General features: G+C 38.7%; 1 protein-coding gene across 9 annotated transcripts in view; it reads right to left on the reverse strand.

The window, feature by feature from the left end:
• dcp1b (decapping mRNA 1B) overlaps nt 1-23,045 on the reverse strand; it is a 108,593-nt gene that overhangs the window by 60,803 nt on the left and 24,745 nt on the right. For 5 of the 9 annotated variants that reach the window (XM_043709334.1, XM_043709333.1, XM_043709332.1 and 2 more), the window contains one exon: nt 6,065-6,192. The exons of the other annotated variants lie outside the window; for them this stretch is intronic. In XM_043709334.1, the coding sequence (XP_043565269.1) occupies nt 6,065-6,192 (128 nt within the window). The remainder of the gene's footprint in view (nt 1-6,064; nt 6,193-23,045) is intronic. 9 annotated transcript variants of the gene reach the window in all.

Here is a 23,045-nt window from a genome sequence, read left to right on the forward strand (position 1 = left end):
AGTGTCTCATCTGCAAAACAGAACATATTACATTTAGTTCACACAGATGCAGCAGGTAATAAGGAAGGCTACTGGAATATTGGTTTTATTTTTAGGAGATTGGTGATTTAAAAAGAGTAGGGAAGCCTTATTGCAACTGTACAAGATGCTAATGAAACTACATCTGGAGTACTGTGAGCAGTTTTGGTATCCTTACTTTAGCAAATATATCATCACATTGGAGGCAGTCCACTACGTTGGCTCCTGGTATGGAGGGACTGCTTATGAGCAAAGGCTATATAGGTTGAGATTCTACTCACTGGAGTTTAGAAGAATGAAAGGTGATTTCAATGAAACATAAGGGGTTCTTAAGGGACTTGACATGGCAAATGCTGAGAGGATGTTTCCCCACATGAGTGAGTCTAGGAACACAGGGATTAGTCTTAGAAAAATGGGTGCCAATTTAAGACTGAGATGAGGAGGAATTTCTTCTCAGAAGACTGAGTCTTTGGAACTCTTTACCACAGAGAACTGTGAGGGCAGAATCCTTATGCATATTTAAGGCTGAGATAGATAGATTTTTGATCAGTAGAAGAATCAAAGATTATGAGGAAAGGGCAGAAAAGTGGACGTAAGGAATTTCAGATCAGCATTGATCCAGTTGAATTGTAGAGCATGCTGGAGATACTGAACAGTCTAATCCTACTCCTTACAGTTTTATGGTTCCCTTATCTAAAATCATTAATAGATATTGTAAATAGCTGGGGTCCACTACTGATTCCTGTGGTATCCTATGTATCACTGTCTGCCACGTAGAAAAAAATCCATTTATTCAGATTCTGTTTCCTGTCAGCCAACCAGTGATTTATTCATGTCATTACAAAGCCCCCAATTCCATATGCTTTAGTTTTACATTTTTATCTCTTACGTGGGACCTTAGGAAAGGTGTTTACAAAATCCAAATAAATGACATCCACTGGCTTACTCCTCATCAACCTTACTGGTTGCATTTTGGAAACAGTCAATTGTCAAGCATGATTTTCCTTTTGTAAATCCATGCTGACTCTGTTGGATTCTTTCACTATTCTCCGAGTTATTAAATCTTTAGAACGGATTCTAGCATTTTCCCTACTACTGATGTCAGGCTAGCTGGTCTTTAATTCAGATTTCCCTTCAACCATAAGAACTGTTCTAGATTATACATTGGCAATCATATTTTAAGATTCTGTATCTTTTATTTCTAGGGCTAATTCTTTCAGTGTTTTGGAAGCGATTATATCAACTCCATTTCCTCAGTAATACGGATTTCCTTCAGTTCCTTACTCTCATTAGATTATGCTCCCCAACAATTTTTGGGATGTTATTTGTGTCCTTCTTTGTGAAGACAGAACCAAATATATACTTAATGGTCTCTTTGTTCTCATTATAACTTCCTCTGTTTCAGCTGAGGCTATGGTGTAATATTCCAACTAGTTCCCTAAATTCTGATTGGAGAACCACATTTCCCTTCCTACCAGTCATTGGTACCAAAGTGGATCACAATCTCTGGCTGTTCACCTTCTCCCAGAAGAATGCCGTGCAGTTGCTCTATGACATCACTGACCCTGGGGCCAAGTCTACAGCCACAGAAACATTTGTGTGTTTCCTCAGTACATTACTCTTCCTTTCTTTCTCCTCCCTATCACTTGTTCTAACATTCCCTTATTCCTGATGTGCCTTAGTTAAATTCAAGTATCAGTAGTTCTTTAAAAATGAAATGTTCTTCTAAATGACAGCAATTTAAAGACAGTCCCAAATAGCAGTTTCTTACCAATGAATGAACTTACTGAAACATAAGAAGAAAAAAGTGCCTCCTCATTACTGTTTGCCAAACTCCCCACTCCGTAAACTTTCATTCTTGCAGTAAACAGTTTTTTGCCTCTGCTAGAATTTCCACTTGGAATCAAATTCCCAAACACACTCACTGCAGTCTCTGTTTCACTCAAGGCAAGTCTATTTCATACTGACCAGAGTCAGAGATGTACAGCACGGCAACAGATCCTTTGGTCCAACTCGACCATGCGACCCGATAGCCCAACCTAATCTAGTCCTACTTGCCAGCACTTGGCCGACATCCCTCTAAACCCTTCCTATTCATATACCCATCCAGATGCCTTTTAAATGTTGTAATTGTACTAGCCTCTACTACTTCCTCTGGCGGTTCATTCCATACATACAACACTCTCTGCGTGAACAAGTTGCCCCCTAGACCCCTTTTGTATCTTTCCCCTCTCACCCTAAACCTATGCCCTCTAGTTCTGGCTTCCCCCACCCAGAGAAAAGACTTTGTCTATTTATTCTATCCATGCCCCTCATTATTTCATAAACCTCTTATGAGGTCACCCCTCAGCCTTTGACGCTCCAGGGAAAACAGCCCCAGCCTATTCAGCCTCTCTCGAGAGCTCAAATCCTCCAACCCTGGCAACATCCTTGTCAATCTTTTCTGAACCCTTTCAAGTTTCACAACATTCTTCCTATAGGAAGGAGACCAGAACCGCACGCAATATTCCAAAAGTGGCCTAATTAACGTTCTGTACAGCTGCAATATGACCTCCCAACTTCTATACTCAATACTCTGACCAATAAAGAAAAGCATACCAAACATCATCTTCACTATCCTATCTACCTGTGACTCCACTTTCAAGGAGCTATGAACCTACACTCCAAGGTCTCTTTGTTCAGCAACACTCCCTAGGACCTTACCATTAAGTGTATAAGTCCTGCTAAGATTTGCTTTCCCAAAACTCAGCACCTCTCATTTATCTAAATTAAACTCCATTTGCCACTCCTCAGCCTATTGGCCCAACTGATCAAGATCCAGTTGTAATTTCCAGTATCCTTCTTCGCTGACCACTACACCTCCAACTTTGGTGTCATCTGCAAACTTACTAATTATACCTCCTGTGTTCACATCCAAATCATTTATATAAATGACGAAAAGTAGTGGACCCAGCACCGATCCTTTTGGCACACCACTACTCACATGCATCCCTACTGGATAAAGACTCAGTTTGGGCCAAGATGAGGAACAGTAGGGAAAATAAAAGTCACTCATGAGTGTGGTCTAGGGCCCCTAAAATGTAACCAAAAAGTTGGATGCTGTATCCAAAATGATATATTGGGTGCTTGTGATAAAGAACAGTAATAATCTTGGGTGAGTTTAATCCATCTATAAACTGGAAAAAGTAGATTGCCTGCAGTAGCCTGGATGAGGAAATTATAGAACATTTGAGACATTTTCCTTGAACAGCTCATTTTTGGAACCAATCAGACTGTAGGTTCTCAAAGTATAGCCCATCAACACCTGAAAACTGTGTGGCAAGTCAGGAAATGATCAGTTTATTACAGTATTTAAAGATGCAGCTACATACTTGAAGGATTGATTCAGGTGACTTTTCAAAGTTCATAGATAGAGCTTTGATAGAAAAAGTAATAACATTACTCTGAGGTTCACCATTCAATATACTGAAGAATTACCTAGTTTCTGGTTGTATACTTGGAATGTTTTATTTCCATTTTTTTTCTACATATAAAAAGGGGTTCTTGGGAGCAGAAACTGACATCAGCTTGTGGAACATTCAGAGGCCATCAGCTACCTTGATCACGACATTACCTAATATCCAATTTAATAATCCTGAAACAAGTGTAAGAAGCTCCCTCTAAAAAACACCTACTCTCATTACAGAACAAACAATTTTGCATTCATAATATTTGACATATACACACAATGCATATAGAGATACTCACATAAAAGATGACCCCATGAATTTTGACCTAAAAACGTTTTTTTTAATAACGTAGCTCATTATAACTTTAACCCTAATATCTCAGGGATCAAAAAACATGTTGATTATGATTTAATTAAATATAGTAATTAATAAAGAATCTTTAGAGTTTCTCTCTGCCTATACCAGCAGCAATCCCACAGCCAATCTGCAAGGCTAACCAGTGTCCTCCTGATCCACCGCAATGCATTTAAGAACAACAAGAATACAGCTCAATTCAAAATAAAAATTGTGACATTTACCATGAAGACTAATAGTTGTATAGCAACGGGAAAATGTAATGTTTCCAAGAAAATAATTTGAGGCGAGAAAAAGATATCCAGTAAACTAGAAACTAGAGAAAAAGACTTAGCAAGTGACATCATCTGAATATGGCAGAATGTATCAATGAGTATCAGCAAAATGGTCATGTTACCTACAGAATTTTCAACTCAAAATCCTAAGTGAAGCGAAGAACCTTGAATTCTGAGTTAGCAAAGTAATGTAGATGCTGCATAAGATTCATGAAGAGGCACACTTTCAGAATTAATCAGAAAAGAAAACATTCACAACATCTTCACAATGTCAATAAACTTTACCATATCAACAAACAACAGCTAACAGGATTCAACAATGTCCACACAACGAGTCACAAGATGTAGATCACAATGTTTTCATCTTGATCAGCAGATGGCAAAATTAAAGCCAATAATGATAATCAAGTACAAAACTCTCAAGGAGTTTTGGAAAGACATTGTCACTCACGTTCATGCAAAGGCTGGATGCATAAAAGCTATTGTGAAAAAAAAGACTAGAGAAGATTGGAACTAGAAACCATGAGCACTGTGCAAAGAAAAACATAACCCACTTTGCCAACGAACTAGCTTGTGATGAGGTTTACCAACTCCAATGTGATATTTATTCTCACTGGGCATATTTAATGCATTTGATAGTTCATGAAACTTCACCATTGCACAAGTAATCAACCTTTGTACTATTAATGATGATTTATTTATACTGTGTCAAATTAAATGTATATCATTTGTAATGTTGAAAGGTAAATAAATGTTAGAGAATTAATGCAATTTCATTCGTATGACAATACCTGAAGAACATTATCCATTTCAAAGTCAAAGTCAATCTCATGAGTTTGGCCTTAAAATGTCGAACTTTGACTTGCACATGGATCGATCCTGTGATTCCAATACAGGCAGAGATAAGGACAGAAACCCTTTCTGCCCCAGTTGTCGGGTCTGATGTCAGCCCTTGTCTCAGGGTTCTGAGTACGGACACTACTACTTTGCATTCTACAGAAGCACAATGTACTCCAAATATTTATATTTTTAATGACTCAACACACTGAATGTCAGTCAGTCCTGTTATTCATCTTTCATTTGTTAATGACTTCGTCAATAGTAGTATTTTTTAACCATAGTTATTAGATCACCATATTGATATAAATAAATTAATAGTAACAAGTATTTAAAAATTAGTAATTAGGACACGAGGTCTAAAATGCTCTGATTCAAATAAAATATTAATTATTTCTGTATTCTAATATGATGGCATATGACCGAGTCAAATTTCAAAATGAAATGTGGCTTAATAGATCATTTCTTTTTGTTTAGTTGGTTAACATGGTGGTTAGTCACTGAGGCATATTCACATGAAACTGCAAAATTTCCTTTAATAAACAGAACAGTTTTGAGAAGACAGCTCACCACCACCACCTTCAAGGACAATTAGGATGGGCTACAAATTTTGGTCTATCTCTCATCCCATGAGTGATTAAAAAACAAATAGAGAATGCCACAGATGCCATGAGTAAAATTGGTGTGCTTTTACTAATTGTCCAAGACTATGACAAGTGTTATTAATACCATAGCTCTAATTAATAGACCAGCGAGGAAAAGAAATAGCTACAAAAAAAAGCTGGAGAAACTCAGCAGGTCTGGCAGTATCTCTGAACAGAAAACAGAGTTCGTGATTCTAGTCCAGTGAACCTTCTTCAGAAAGTACATTTGACCCCCTTTCTCCACAGATGCTACATCACCTGCTGAGTTTCTCCAGCAATTTCCATTTTTGTGCAAGATTTCCAGCATCCAGAGTCTTTTGCTTTATAAAAGAAACAGTTACTTTTGTTCAATTCAAGTCAGTTTTGTTAGTTCAGGAACATGAACAGGCAAGCTAAACTGTATCGAAAAGTTTAAACAGGGTCCAACATATCAAATACAATTTTAACAGATATGCACAACTGTAAAAAAAAACCCTCTCAATCTTACATTGTGCATTTCTATAGAGTAGAAAAGGGTCTTGTAACTGAAAGTCCAAATCCTTGGTAATTGGTTCAGTCCTGTTCTCCACATTAAGTCTGTTCATGATGGTAAAGCCATGCCTTGGAGAAGCAGATCTGGAACCAAAAGCAGAGTCAGAAGAGCATTAACAAATAATTGTAAAAATGACCACCTCATACTTAAATTCCACTCCTATTAGTTAATCTAACTGCACAGATTATGAAAAAATATCTACAAACAGAAATATTATATGTGAAGATATTTTTTTCCCCAAACAACCTGTTATGAGACACCTCTGAAGCAGGTGGGACCTGAAACTGAGCTGTACACTTGATAAAAAACACAATCTGCAGTCATGCTAAAATATGTCTGTTTCTATGCTGTATGACTCGAGTGACTGTCAGTCCAGGGGTACGGACACTACTACTTTGCATTCTACAGAATCACTCCATTGCTTTGTTGATTGTTAAACCAGTTTATGCCTATGCAATCTTGCTTTAACCTTTTTTAGGACTAGTTTTGCCACCACTGGAATGGGAAATTAATAATCTCTAGATGTCAATGTTATTGAGTTTTAGCAAGTCAGAACGTTTAAATCTCGTGAGTATAAAACCTCATTAATTTAGAAGGCATGTAAATTCTGTACTTTGGATTAAGTTTCAAAACTGCATTGAAATCTGACCCTGGTGCAAAAACAAGCAATCCAGAATATTTCAACAAATGGATGACCAAAACACTCTTCTCATTATTATGCCAAATAGTTCTATAACACTGATGTTTTTTTTTTAGAAACAAGCGATATTCAACTGCAATCTACAAACCACGGTGGCACAGTGGTTAGCACTGCTGCCTCACAGCGCCAGAGACCTGGGTTCAATTCCCACTTCAGGCGACTGTCTGTGTGGAGTTTGCACATTCTCCCAGTGTCTGCATGGGTTTCCTCCGGGTGCTCCGGTTTCCTCCCACAGGCCAAAGATGTGCAGGGTTAGGTGAATTGGCCATGCTAAATTGCCCGTAGTGTTAGGTGAAGGGGTAAATCTAGGGTAATGGGTCTGGGTGGGTTGTGCTTCGGCAGGTCGGTATGGACTTGTTGGGCCGAAGGGCCTGTTTCCACACTGAAATTAATCGAATCTAATTTAATGTTTGCGTTCAAAATGGTCAAATAAAAGCTAACAATTTTCATGATTTGTAACAGGACTAGGGAAATAAAACAATTCTCCACTCCATCACAGCACCCAGTAGTTTTGTGGCGTTGGAAGTCTGCCTGAAACCTACAGAAAGAAATCAATGGCATTACTGCTACTCCAACCATAAGACACAGAAGGTTTCTTCAAAAACTGAAGAATGAAAAAAAAATACTTACGTGAAGTACTAAACCCAAGTACAAAAAAGCCAAAATGCTCATACTAAATATGGCATATCAAGGCAAGCTTGGATGATATACCATGAAGTTACACTACAAGAAATGCTTACTGTGAAAAACAATTTCTGAAAAAGAATTGCTGTATTATTCATGCTATACATTGGCCAACAATCACATAATCCATTTAGCAAGGGAGGAAAGTAGAATCCAATGTCAACTGTCTTTGGCATTGTAACTTCATGCTCTTCACAACTGAAACAGACACATTAGACACACAAACCGTCAATTCTGCAGTAGTAGGTAATTCTGATTACACATTCCCTCAGCTGACAATCTATCGATGGAGTTGATAAAAGGAAGCATGTGAAAATTATTGATGCCTTGCGAAAGGATACTGTTGCTCAGGAAAGTAAGAATGAGGAAGACGCCTGAGCAACTGGGTCCAAATGAACAAGTGAAGACAACCAACTCCATTATGGGCTCTCATTTTTTTGTGATTTCACAATAGAACTGACAATATTGTGATCACATATGCAGTCAGCAATAAGAAAATCTCATTAATGAGATACTTAATGAAAAATAACAGAATTTGCATTGCATAGCTTATGTAGTGTTCATGCTTCAAAAAGTCTGACTTGAAACATATTGAATATTTGTTTTGCAACAAAACCTTCATGTTGATAGAGTATCTTGCCATGAGTAAAAGTGATTTTTTTTTTTAAATCAAGATGTTTGATGGAACTTTAATAATTTATTCACTTTACAAACTAAGCAAAACATACTCTTAAGTATAAAAGTGTAAAGTGAAAATGTTTAAAGGTTTATATTTTATTCCTTCATAGCTAGCTCAGATATCAATTCTTTGACAGGGTATTATTCTTTAACATAGATGTTAAATTTCTTTATATGCCTATTACAAAAGTCAACTGCAGTAAGAATGGATATGGCACCTAATCTCTACTAAACCTTTGAATTTCTACATTGAGTATTGGGGGGTAAAAAAACAACAAAGTTGCTGCCTCTAAATATATATGATGGCGGCATGGTTAGCACTGCTGCCTCACAGAGCCAGGGACCCGGGTTCAATTCCCGCCTCGGGCAACTGTGTGTGGGTTTCCTCCCACAACCCAAAGATGTGCTGGTCAGGTGAACTGGCCATGCTAAATTGCCAAGTCAGGAGTAAATATAGAGTAGGGGAATATAGGGTAGGGTAGAGTAAATATAGGTCTGGGTGGGTTACTCTTTGGAGAGTCAGTGTGGACTTATTGCGCCGAAGAGCACGTTTCCATACTATAAGGAATCTAATCTAATATAAAACGATGTTTCACACTAGAAATTTTTTTATCTCTGGGTGATATATATCTAAAAGTCATTTATTGCAGAAACAACTTTGTTCAGTTTACAAATATCATAACTGAGAATTCTAACTTAAAAATCCTGGATACCGTATTGTTATATCCAGATGTGAGATCAAAATATAATTGAGATGACAATTTTAAAGATATATTTATTGTAAAAATCAGTTCTAAGTTGTAGTATGATATTGAATACTGTATCATAAAATCTCTACAATATTTCAAGTCATTTCTGGGATGTGAGTGCTGTTGGCTGGGCCAGCAATAATCCCTAGCTGCCCTGGGAAGGTGGTGGTGAGCTATTTCCTTGAACTGATGCAGTACATTTGGTGTAGGTGCAGTTGAATCCATAATGCTGTTTGCAAGGGATTTTGGAGCTTTGAACCAACAAGACCGGGGGGGAAAAAACCCATTATATATGGTGAGTGCTCAGAAGAGAAGCTTGCTGGGAGTGGTGTTCTCATGTACCTTTCCCTTTTGGTCTTCCATATGGTAATTGTAGTTGGTTTGGAAAGTACAGCTTAGGGCAACTTGGTGAATTTCTGCCATGCATCTTTAGCTGGGACAATGCTGTTGTAGTGCTGCTACACAGTCAGTAGTAGAGAAAGTCAGTGTTTGTGGAAATGGTGCCAGTCACGCATGTTGCTATGTCCTCAGTGGTGTCAAGCTTCATGACAGTCGTTGGAGTTGCAGCAATCCAGGCAGGTGGAGAGTTTTCTATCACTCTCGAGTCATGCCTTGTGAACAAGCTCTGGGGGAGTCAGAAGTCGAGTAACTTGCTGTAACATTCTTAGCCTCTCACCTGCTCTTATGACCACAGTTAGTTCATTTCAAGTTTGAGGTAAATGGTAATGCCAGGGTGTTGATTATGGGGATTCTGTGATGGAAATGGCATTGAATGTCTTGGGGCAATGGTTAGATACTTGCTTGTTGGGGATGGTTATTACCAGGCACCTTGATGTAACTTTTTCTTCCCATTTTTCAGCCCAATCCTAGATATTGTCCAGGTCCTGTATTTGTAAATTAATCTGACAAGTTTCAGTATCTGATGAGTTACGAATGGTGCTGAACATAGTGTAATTATCAATGCACATCCTCACTTCTGACCTTGAGATGGAGAGAAGGTCATTGATGAAGCTGCTGCAGGTGGTTAGACCTGAGAAACTACCCTGAGCAATTCCTGCAGAGATGTCCTGGAGATGAGATGACTGATGGTCAACAACCACAATCTAACCAATAGAGATTTCCCCTTGATTTCCATTGATACTCATTTTGCTCGGCCTCCTTGATGGCACATTGTATCATTGATTTCAAGGCCATTCACATGCCTCTGGAGTTCACCTGTTTTGTCTTTGTGATTCAAGACTGTCATGAAATCACAAACTAAGAGGCTCTGGTGGAACCCAGACTGAACAGAAGCAATAACCTGCTCACTTATTAAATGCTCTTGATAGTGCTGTTGATGACACCTTGTACACTTCACTGATTTACTGAGAGTATACTGAATGGTAATCAGCCTAGTTACATTTGTTCTACTTTTTGTGTACGTGACATACTTGGGCTATTTCCACTTTGTTGTGTTGATGCTGGTATTATAGCTGCCATAGAACAGCTTTGCAAAGGTGTAATAATTTCTGGAGCACAAGTCTAAGTACTTTTGACATAATGTTGTCAGGAGTCAATCCTTTGCAGTATTGGTACCTTTTTATACATATCTGGATATCATGTGAAGTGAATCAAATTGGCTAAAGACTGGCATCTGTGATGCTAATGCATCAAGCACTTCTGGCTGAAGATTGTTACAAATGCTCAAGCCTTCTCCTTTTCGAACTGTTGTGCTAGGCTCCTCCACCCTTGAGAATGGGGACATTTATAAAGCCAGTACATTGTTTAGATGTCCACCTCATTAATAATCTGAATATGGCTGGGTTTCAGAGTTTAGATTTGATCTGTTGGTTATGGAATCACTTCACCCTATCACTTGTCTGCTTATGCTACTTGGCACACAAGTAACACCTCATTCTTAGGTCAGCCTGGTGCGGTTCCAGATATGTTGTCCTGCACACTTACACGAGTCATAGAGATATGCAGCACGGAAATAGACTCTCGGTCCAACTCGTCCATACCGACCAGATATCCCAACCCAATCTCGTCCCACCTGCCAGCAACCGGCCCATATCCCTCCAAACCCTTCCTATTCATATACCCATCCAGATGCCCTTTAAATGCTGAAACACTTTTTTTCCCTGAGGACTCTCAAGATTTCTCAAAGAAATGTTTTGATTATTGTGGCTACTATTTCATTGTCACTAACTCCTTTATTTGTGAGATGCAGTCATCGTGTCTGTATGTCTGTTGACCTATAGGGTCTTTGCAAACATAGCAGCAGAATTAGAAAAATTCATCAAATCAACTCTCCATTAAACTTAATGCCACGTCACGCAAGGGAAGCTTAAAGTTCAAAAGTATCACAGTATTTAAATTGGCCCAAGACAAAAGCCCTAACATAGCAACAGTAACTGACACACAGTTCATTAAAACAAACACAGTAATTTGCAAGGAATTCATTACATGTGACTTTAAGTTTTCCTGGATCCAAGTTAGGTATTTGTTTGTTGCCAGGTTTCCCTCCCTTCCACTTTGCACCCACTGGCTTCTCCCAATTTCCTTTCCCATTCTGAGCTCACCTGGAAGATGTCCACTTTTACCAGCCTCACCCTGCAAACTGGCTCCATCCACCAATGATCCCTGGCCTTGCTCTGCACATTCACTGACCAGCTCCCTCCCTCCCCACCCCTGGCCACCATCTGTAAATTCATTCCCCCCACTGAGCCGGAGGAAACTCGCGCATACACGGGGAGAATGTCTGTGTGGAGTTTGCACAGTCGCCCAAGGTGGGAACTGAACCCGGGTCCCTGGTGCTGTGAGGCAGCAGTATAACCACTGAGTCACCATGCCGCACGATTCTTTTCAGGCAGGATGATGGAAGCCAAACAAAATGTATTTACATGGTCCAGTACATTGCTGGTAAAGCTTACCAAGTTCCTTTAACAATCTGAAATCTCTTGATTGAGATTTTATGTTTGCAAAACATTGAATAGGTAAGTTCATCTTGATGAGGGATTAGGATAGTAGAACAATTGACACATGAACCTTTGTTTCAATTCTAATGGCCTAAATCTCTTTTCAGTTCTGACAACTTAGTGCCTTTTTCTCCAACACTGTATACTTCTACTGACGCATTTAGTTTTTCAAAAAAAACCTAACTTACTGGTCACTTGATCTGCATCTCAACTTATTGTTGTGAAATGGCACCCATAGGTATGTCACTGACATCAGTAACAAATTTCAACGGTTTCTTATAACTTGATGCTGCTAAAACCAGTGCAGTTGTCCACACAGCATTCAAATTAATGTCTCCACCTAAATTGTCGTATTTCATTAATATTCAAAACAAAATCCCAATAAAATCTACTCATGCAGAATTTTGTATTTTGGCTTAAGCATAAGAAAATACAAGAAAACCCTTCCTTTTTCCTTCTCTGGATGTATCTTTGGGCCCCTAGGTGGCACAAAAAAGAAGCCGCGTCTGCTTTAGCAAATTCACTTTTAGTTAGATTTTTGATCAAATTGGCTCCTTTTATCTCATCAGTTTGCTGAATTAGTATAAACACCCTTGCCAGTTTTAGCCGAATCCAACCAAATCATCTACACTGTTCCATAATCCTTCATCAACTTTATTGATTAATTGTTAAATGTCACTGATGCACATTTCATTTCAAGCAGCATTACAAAAAATATTTGGCTTTAGCAGTCAATGGAATTTGCCAATATCTTTAAGTATTCCACATACGTGACAAATCTTGCTTGCCAACTACTCTTAATTTAACTTTCCAATCATGGAACGAGATATTAATTGGTTCTTGTTATCGTATTGAATTGGCAGTTATCCATTCCTTTTGAAACATGCAGTCTCAGCATCATCACAATAGGTGAGCTTGAGCTACTACGTTCAGTAACAATAGTGTCCATCATGAACTTAATCTCTTCCATTAGAGGAGGATATCCCAATTGAGTCTGGCAGGGCATTGTTTTATGGGTAACACATTAGCACCACTTTTAACCAAATATGATTTTGTTGGTGTAATCACACCAACCAACTTGGGAGTCTTTTATAACTTTTTAAGTCAGTTTCATTGTTTCAGAGGAGATAGCATAATGTTCTAAAATTTTAATAAACTTTATTATGAAAGCCGATTACTGGAGGGTTATCGTTTAAATTTTTTATTTGATTCTCTCTTCAACTGTTTTGATACTTTCAGTTCAATTTCTACACCCTTTGCAACTATGAATACATTTCTATCAGACTATCATAGTATCTCTTGAACATATTAAAAAAAAAACTTATTTATCCACCTGTCTAAAGTTTACTACATAATTCACGGAATAACATCCATGCTGGGGTAAAAGTTCTGTTCTGAATTCGTGATTCTTCTGAACTGAAGTCAAATCTGAACTATAGCCCCTAATATACATTTTTCCTGTCATATGGCAATATCTGTAGTATAAAATTCATTTATTTGGATCAAAGTTCTGTGAGGCACTTGACAGGAACACATACAATTTTGGAAATTATTTCTGTAGGTCATTATTCCAAAATGGCTTCCTAGCAAAATAGTTATCTTCTCAGAATTGAAGCCACAAAACTGCCTATTTTAAAATTCCAAATTCCCAAATGACAACATACAAGTCATTCTTCTGTAATGTGATGGTTGTGTTCTTGTGCAACTACACATTATAGAAAAATCACACCTTAGAAACAGCACTGAAAGTGTTGGCAATGTAATTACGTTACAGCCAACACACATTTTAACAGTTCATGCTTTAGAAACAGTGTCCCCAATTAATCAATCGCATTATAGTGAATTCATTTAACAAAACATTATAACAGAATGACCTGTACAATACATCTTTTCTCACACAGTACCAGGTTCAAAATTATTTTCCTGGCAATAAACAACATTCTATTTCACTCTTGACTGTGTGCTTCTGTATGCATGCATGTGTGTGTACAGGCACGTAGTCTGTAAAAAATTGCTATCATATAGATCACAATTTAAATACTGAAAAATATATATTTTTCTAAACTTGCATAAGATGATTTAACAAATTGGCCCATTATGCCTACAGCAGTGTTTCTCACAGCTCTTCAATGCTTATTTTAATCCCTGTATCCTCCAGCTGACAAACATGTTGCATCATCGTTTGCTGAAAGTGCAAACTAGTAACAGTATGGCAAGGATAACTGGACATCTAGGATGTCAGTGAAATCAAGATTGTAGCTGTTTGCCAAATAAATCTAAGGAACAAGAAAGAAACAGAATGTGCTAGGAGAATAGAAACATGACATTTATAGAAAAAAAGTCAAATTTTAAGTGACATTTTGTCAAATCTTAAACAATCTGCCAACTGAATCAGTGAGATTCTACAGGCTTAACTGATTACTTGCCAACCACAGCTCAGCTGCCACAATATTAATTATCATATTGCTTAAAATAATGTTTTTTCTAATTTATTTGTGGGTCATGGGCGCCACTAGTTGGCCAGCATTTATTGCATTTCCCGTGGTGTCCATGAACCGAATGCCTGACTGGCCATTTCAAAGGATAGTTGTGAGTCAACCACAAGGTGGTGGGTCTGGAATCACATGTAGGCAAGTCCAGATAAGAATGGCAGATTTCCTTCCCTGAAGGACATTAGTGAGCCAGATTTTTTTTCTGATAATCGGCAATAGTTTCATGGACATTAGCAGATTCTTAAGTTTTAAAAAATTAAATTCAAACTCCATCATCTGCCATGGTGGGATTCAAACCTTGTCTTCAGGACATTAGCTGAATTTCTAGATTAAATAGTCTACTGATAATACCACGAGGCCATCAACCCCCCTTAGTATTAGGCTTAACATTCTATGGCAAATTTGACGTGAAATTTGCAGCAAGTTAAAATTATCATAAAAATTTTTTTAAAAAGAGGCTAAAAGCAGGAAACTAGTTGGGTAAAATGACCAGCAGAGGCTGAAAGGTATGCAATGTATGGCAGATTCTTGAAGAACCGCATGTTCAGCCATGCAGCTTGGAGGGTACATGTGCAGTAGAAAATTTGGTCTATCCAGGCTACTTCTGCAATTGAAAAAGAAAGTGGCCAATCGCGTTTCAGTTTTAATTCCTGCCTACCCTCCATAACCTTTGATTTTCTTGTAGACCAATAGTCTATCTAGTTGTGTTTAAATGTCTCCAGCAGTAGACATTAAGTCGCTAGTCACCTGAATCCTTATAAATAGGCTCTGCATGCAACAATGTTTAAGAGATTGGTGGTGTTCACTTATCAATTGAGCTCTATGAGTAACTATAAAATGGCATAAAAGATTAGTTTCAGTTCTGTCATTTGCTAACTGATCTTTGAGAATGTAAGAAGTTCAGCAAAATGATGGATGATTCTCTACTTCAAATCCTCCTTCCCATGTTATTCAAATAGCCCTTAATTTTGTTTTTTCCCTAAAGATCCATCGATCTATATCTTGAACATAATTGAAGATAAAAGATCCGCAATTCTCTAGGTAGAAAATTCCAAAAACTTTGTTTCATAATATAGCATTAACATTGGGAAAGTATGTTCGAAAGTAGAATAAATGCCTTTTTGGATTTAGTTCTGTGAAGGTGAAAGGTCAGAAACGACTGTCAGTATTAGACAAAACAACATTTCTAACAAATTAGGTCACATGTGTTACAATAAGTGATTTCCAAGCTACCCAATGAGGTGAATGCTGAAGTGTAAATTCAGCTTGGCTTTTATAACCTAGGAAACAGAAGTTAGACGAATGGATAGTTCAGAAGAAAGATCCATACCAGCTGTCACTCTGATCTAGTGTGAAAAATAGAATGTAAATATGGAAAAAACCTTTAAATCAGAATAAAGACTTCAATCTGAAACATTAAATCTGTTTCTCTCTACAGATGCTGCCTGACCTGCTGAGTGTTTTCAGCATTTTCTGTTTCAGTGTTAAATTTCCAGTGTTTGCAGAATTTTCCTTTTGTATTAAAGGTCAATATTTAAAAAAAAATGTCATTACAACTTTTGTTTTAATGAAGAATTCAGAAATGTCGAACCTGTGCAGAATCAGGAAAATGGAAAGGTTAAAAATGGAAGTGATAATGAGAGGTTGACTACTCAACAACCTGGGCCATTTCCCATAGATATGTTTTAAACCTGTTGGAATGTAGTGGTGTCCTGATGTCTTAATGAGGTTGAAGATCACAACTTTGAGAACAGCCAATAAACATCTCTGCTCTGCAAGTGAACCAAGGGGAAAAAAATATCCTCTCACTGAGACACTCACCAACTACTATCAAAAGGAACAAGGACAAAATAAATTGCAAACAACCTGCGAAGCCAAGAATCTCAAAACTGACAGTTCAACTACTAACATCAAACCTACCAGCAATATCCACTGTAACAGCTGCAATGTTCTATCATCTACACTTCACAAACTACTCAGGGATTGATCAACATTTGTACATTTTTCTTGGGCTCATATTTTATTCCTAATCTGCATGCGCATGTGCTGCAACAAAGCATTTGACTATGTTCACGGCTCTAATATGAAGTTCACATGATGGTAGAACTTGTGTTGTGTTTCACAAGTTAACCTAAACCTTTATTACAACTTCTAACATTCCTATGCATTCATTAATCATACGCAGAATTTTAATTGTAATTAAAAGTGGACCAGGAATCCTACACAGCCACTGTATCACTTGTGCTTTGATTATTCTACCAATTTATACCTCAATCATAGATAACAGAGTTTGCCCTCCACTGCCTATCTGTAGTTCCATCAGAGACATATCATAACCATGCTTTTTCTAAAATTTAGAAAAATCTCCCATGGTGCATTTATTATGGTATTCTTAACATTTTACAAATAAAAATCTGAAATCAGAACCAAAACTGACTCTGTGATGTAGCACAGCGAGATGTCCTGATCCAGGTACTTTGATAAGGTTCAAATTCCGGACCAAGATTTAAACAGCAAAACGTTAATTTAAGCATGAAACTAACTGACATTGCTACTGTAGTGTAAATACACCTTTAATCACAGATTCGTGCAAGATTTTCTGGTTGTGAATTTTATGGAATGTTGACATAGTTAAGGTGCAAGACAGGACTGACTTGTTTTACCCCCATATCCCTTCACACCCTGAAGAGATAATAATCTCACGTCCTTCTTCAGGTACTTATTGCACATTTAAAAAAAAAAATACATTTTTCACAACTTCAACAGATACAGAGAAGGCCAGGACTTTGCAGTCAGCAATGGGATAGTGCTCACTGCTGACCTCAAAAGAATGCTTCCAACAAAGACCAAGAAATCTCTGTGCCATGGATTTCACCTTCTTTGACATTCATTTGAAATTGGTGACACATCCAGGTGGTTTCCAGGCATTCAGCAACAATTATGTTTTGAAGCAGGACAAGCAGCCAGTCTCGAAGTATGGACAGCAAACCTGAAGTAAAACTCACTGATTATTCCTGGTTTAGAAATTTTAATGTACCAAGAAAATGGACAGACACATCTGAAGTTGAAATATTAAAAAAGATTTTTGATATTAGAAATCTTGGAATTATCTAATTGACATGAGATAAAATAAAATAGAAGCTTCCAAGGTCAGAGAAGTCCTTGAGGATTAGCACATAGTTAAAATTTGCTACTGGACTCGAACCCCAGTACCCCACAAAGGACTCTCACCTCTGCCTGCCAGCACACTTGTGAAACTGTCTCTCAACTGCACTAATTACCATTCGAGGAGTCCATACAACAGAGAGAGGGGACCGTTTCTGGCACACAGGAATATCAAGAGGGACCAAGGTCTAAAATCTTACCTTGTGGGCCCATCCTTCTTGAGACACCGATGTTCCGTGCGGGCGCTGATATCGCCCAATTGTAACTATTCGTTTGGATCCTGCTGACTACACCAAAATTGTCGTCCCACTCCCCCCAGCTCAGAGACACAGTATAGTTCTACCTCCATCATCTTTATTCCAGGCCCTGAAGGAAGAGAGAGAGAGAACAATTGCCCGTGTGTACAGGGACACGGGTTCCCAGTCTTCTCTCTCGAACAGCAGTTTCTTAATGAATTACATAGTCATTTTACAGGAAGGAGCATCCAGATAAGGCAACATACATATTGACTGGGTGACTGTTACATTCAGCGAGTGTCAATAGTGGAGTTTAAGCCAGCTACTTAAATTCTCCAACCCTGGCAAAATCCTTGTAATTCTTTTCTGAACCCTTTCAAGAATAGGAAGGATGCCAGAATCGCACTCAATATTCCAAAAGTGGCCTAACCAATATCCTGTACAGATGTAACATGACCTCCCAGCTCCTATACTCAATCTCGTACCAACAAAGGAAAGCATACCAAACGCCTTCTTCACTATCCTATCTACCTGCAGCTCCACTTTGAAGGAGCTATGAACCTGCACTCCAAGGTCTCTTTGTTCAGCAACACTTGCTGGGACTTTACCATGACGTGTACAAGTCCTGCCCTGATTTGTCTTTTCAAAATGCAGCACCTCACATTTACCTAAATTAAACTCCCTCTCGCACTCCTCACTCCATTGGCCCATCTGATCAAGATCCTGTTGTACTCTGAGGTAATCTTCTTCGGGGTTACACTACACCTCCAATTTGCGCGTCATCTGTAAACTTACTAATGATACCTCCTCTGTTCACATCCAAATAATTTATAAAAATGACGAAAGGCATCAGTCCTTGTGGCATGCCTCTGGTCACAGGCCTCCAGTCTGAAACGCAACCCTCCACCACCACCCTCTGTCCTCTACCTTTGAGTCAATTCTGTATCCAAAATGACTAGTTCTCCCTGTATCCAAAGTGATTTAACCTTGCTAACCAATTCCCTGTGAGGAACCTTGTCAATCACCATACAGATCACATCCATCTCTCTGCCCTCAATTGTCTTCATTACTTCTTCAAAAAACTCAAATCAAGTTAGTGAGACATAATTTCCCACACATAAAACCATGCTGACTATTCCTAATCAGTCCTCGCCTATCCAAGTACATGTAAATCCAATCCCTCAGGATTCCCACCAACAACGTGCTGGCCACGGATGTCAGTCTCATTGGTCTATAGCTCCCTGGTTCTTCCTTACGCCTTTCTTAAATAGTGACACCACGTTGGCCAACCTCCACTCTTCCGGCACCTCACCTGTGACTATCGATGATCCAAATATCTCAGCAAGAGGACCAGCAATCACTTCCCTAACTTCCCAGAGAGTTCTGGGGTACACCTGATCAGGTCCTGGGGATTTATCCTACTTGGTCAACATTTCCTGCATTTTCAGCAGCTCTTAATAATATTAGTGTAAATGAGAATGCTTTGACAGTTTGGCTCTTCCTAATTAATTGTAGTCTGTGAGACTTCAGCCACTCAACGTATGGAGAAACACTACCACCAAGAGCAACTTCTGGATTTGTACAACTAGTTGTGCAGGTGCAGGTGTAGAAAGTCCCATAAATTCAGAGGTATAACAATGGCCAATATTTAGGTTCCTCAGTTGCTACTACTGCAAAATGTAGGGTACCACTTTGTGAAACTTACTGGCATCACATTATAACCTAACTGAAAGCAATTATTCTTCTCAACAATAAGAATACTGTACAAGAGTATAGATGTATCTTGAATTTAGTTACTTTTATCACAATATCCAATCAAACAAAAATGATTCATTGCATACAATTCATTAAGTTTTAGGGTAAATCTTTGAGAATTGGATAGCATGTTCCAATAGGGATGTATACTTTTACATCAGAGTTCTGGGTTGAAATCTAACCCAAACAGATATCATGATGGTATGAAGAAAGTCTGAAGTTCTGAAGAAGGGTACCAGACCCAAAACATTAACCTTGCTTTCTCTCTATAGATGCTACCAGACCTGCTGAATTTCTTCAGCAATTTCTGCTTTTGTAGTATGAAGTTCCCGGTTCTACAGATGGTTATCGTACAACGAGAAAGACGTTTGAACAAAATCCACTTGAGAACAAGTCAAAAAATGCAGCACAGAACTGTGCAAAGTCAGCATAAATTTGCAATCTCAAATGCTTTACTTTGCACCTGGGTGTGCAATTTTATCTGTGGATATTGAAATGGGTAGAATTTCATTTGTAGGACCAACATTTTTATTTGTCTTTTTAGGATCATATTTGGTACTCCTAACATAAGCAAAATTATTTCACTTAATCTTGCTATCCCATGAATTTGAACATGTCTAACCCTTAGTATTTCAGCTTCTTATCCATTATACAATATACATAATAAACTAAGACTATGTAAACTATAGTCTTCTCTAAAGCTCTCAAACTCCCATTAGGCAATCAGATTTCAGGACATGTTGCTCATTATGTTGTTCTATATAATTTTTCAGCCATCTTTATAAATGAGTCTTGCTGAATTAAAGATAATGCTCTGTAGTGTTTAGTATTTAAATAGCAGCATCTTGTTCAGTATACTGAGATGCAAACACTATTTTCCACCATTGTTACAATAACTTAGCAAGCTTTTATGTACATGAAAAACTGATCAGAAAATTAAAACTGTATCATCTCAGATGTACAGAGAATGTTCAAAACATCTTTATTAAGAGTGGTCACATGTTGCTCCAGAAGAGGTTTAATTCATGATGTCAATCCCTAGTAGCCCTTGAGAAAGTGATGGTGAGATATGATCTTGAACCACTGCAGTTTGTGTGCAGTATGTAAACCGACAATGCTGAGAGGGAGGAAATTCTAGAATTTTGACCCAATTACAGTGAAGAAACAGCAATGTATTTCCAAGTCAAGATGATGAGTGGCTTGGAGGGGAATTTGCAATTATTGGTGCTTCCATATATCTGCTGCCTTCTAGACTGAAGCTAACATGGATTTGAAAGATGCTATCTAACAGCCTTTGGTGAATTCTCAAGTGCATCTTGTAGATAGTACACGGTTGCCACTGAGCATCACTGGGGGAAAGAGTGGATGTTTGTGGATGCAGCACCAATCAAGTGGGCTGTTTTGTCTGGATGGTGTCAAACTTCAAAGTGTTGTTGGAGTCACACTCATTCAAACAATATTCCATCACATTCCTGACTTATGCTTTGTAGATGGTGGACAGGCATTGAGAAGTCAGGTTATAAGTTACTCACCGCAGGATTCCTAGCCTTTGACCTGCTTTAATTGTCATAGTATTTATACGGGTAGTTCTGGCCAATGGCAACATCAAAGATGTTGATGTGGGGATTCTGTTATGGCAATGTCATCCTTCCTGAGATATGGGGCCCAAAACTGCATACAATACTCCAAATGTGGTCTGACCAGAGCCTTATTGAGCCTCAGAAGTACATCCCTGCTCAATAAACGCTATCATTGCATTTGCATTCCTAAATATTGACTCAACCTATGAATTTACCTTGAGAGAATCCTGGATTAGAAGTCCCAAGTCTCTTTGCACTTCAGAATTCTGAATTTTCTCCCCATTTAGAAAATAGTCCATGTCTCTATTCTTCCTACCAAACTGCATGACCTCACACTTTCTCACAATGGACTCCATCAGCCACTTCTTTGCCCACTCTCCTAGCCTGTCCAAATTCTTCTGCAGCCTGCTCAATGCTACCTGTCTGGATGGTATGGTGGCTCAGTGGTTAGCACTGCTGCCTCACAGCACCAGGGACCCAGGTTCAATTTCCAACGCTGGCGTCTGTCTGTGTGGAGTTTGCACATTCTCTCAGTGTCTGCGTGGGTTTCCTCCGGGTGCTCAGATTTCCTCCCACTGTCCAAAGATGTGCAGGCCAGGTGAATTGGCCATGCTAAATTTCCAATAGCATTAGGTGCATTATTCAGGGGGAAATGGGTCTGGGTGGGTTACTCTTCAGAGGGTCAGTGTGAACCTGTTGAGCCAAAGGGCCTGTTTCCAGAGTGTAGGGAATCTAATCTAATCTACCTGTATCATCTGCAAACTTAGCCAGCGTGCCCTCAGTTCCTTCATTTTAGATTGTTAATGTACAAAGTGAAAAGTTATGGTCCCAATACTGAGTTTTGCAGAACACCACTTTTCAGTGGCTGCCATCCTGAGAATGACCCTTTTATCCCCACTGCCTGCTTTCTGCCACACAGCCAAGCTTCTATCTATGCTAGTCCCTTGCCTCTGACACCATGAGCCCTTATCTTACTCAGAAGCATCCTGTATGGCACCTTGTCAAAGTCCAAGTCCAGGTAGCTAACATTCATTGGCTATCCTTGGTCTAATCTGCTCATTACTTCCTCAAAGAAATTCTAGCAGATTTGTCAGGCGTGACCTCCCCTCAATGAAACCATTCTGATTTTGCCATCTTTTACCATACACTTCAAGTATTCAGAAATCTCATCTTTCATAAAGGATTCCAGGATCTTACCCACAACCAAGTTAGGCTAACTCGTCTATAATTTTCAATCTTTTGCCTTACTCCCTTTTTAAAGGGAGGTGTCATGTTAGCGATTTTCCAGTCCTCTGGGAACGTCCTTGATTCTAGTGATTCTTGAAAGATCACCACTCATGCCTCCACTATATCTTCAGTTGGAGTGTAGTCCACCTAGTCAAGGCGATTTATCCACCTTCAGGCTATTCAGTTTTTCTAGCACCTTCTCCTTTGTGATGGCCACCATACTCAGCTCTGCGCCCTCTCTCTCTCTCTCTAATTTTTGGGAAATTATGCCAGTCTTCACAGTGGAAGACACGAGTAGTTATTCAGTTCCTCAGGCATTTACTTGTTCCCTACTCCTATCTCTCCAGCACCATTTTCCAATGGCCCAATGTCCATTTTTGCCTCTTTTTTTTTGCCTTTTATATCTAAAGAAACCCTCAGTCTTCCTTTATATTACTGGCTAGCTTACCCTCATATTTAACCTTCTCCCTCCTTATTTCTTTTTCTGTTGCCCTCTATTGATCTCTGTAAACTTCTCACTGCCCTTCACCACATTATATGCTTTCTCTTTTGCTTTTTATGCTATCCCTGACCTCCCTGGCCAGCCAATTGAGAGAGAAACTTAGTGAAATTAAGATTAAGAGGGAAGTAATACAAAACAAATTGAAAGAGTTGCAGGTTGACCAGTGTCTGGGTCCTAATGAATTTTATTCTAAAGGTCTTAAAAGAATTGG

Source organism: Chiloscyllium plagiosum, chromosome 19 (assembly GCF_004010195.1).
Source record: "Chiloscyllium plagiosum isolate BGI_BamShark_2017 chromosome 19, ASM401019v2, whole genome shotgun sequence".
Taxonomy (NCBI): domain Eukaryota; kingdom Metazoa; phylum Chordata; class Chondrichthyes; order Orectolobiformes; family Hemiscylliidae; genus Chiloscyllium; species Chiloscyllium plagiosum.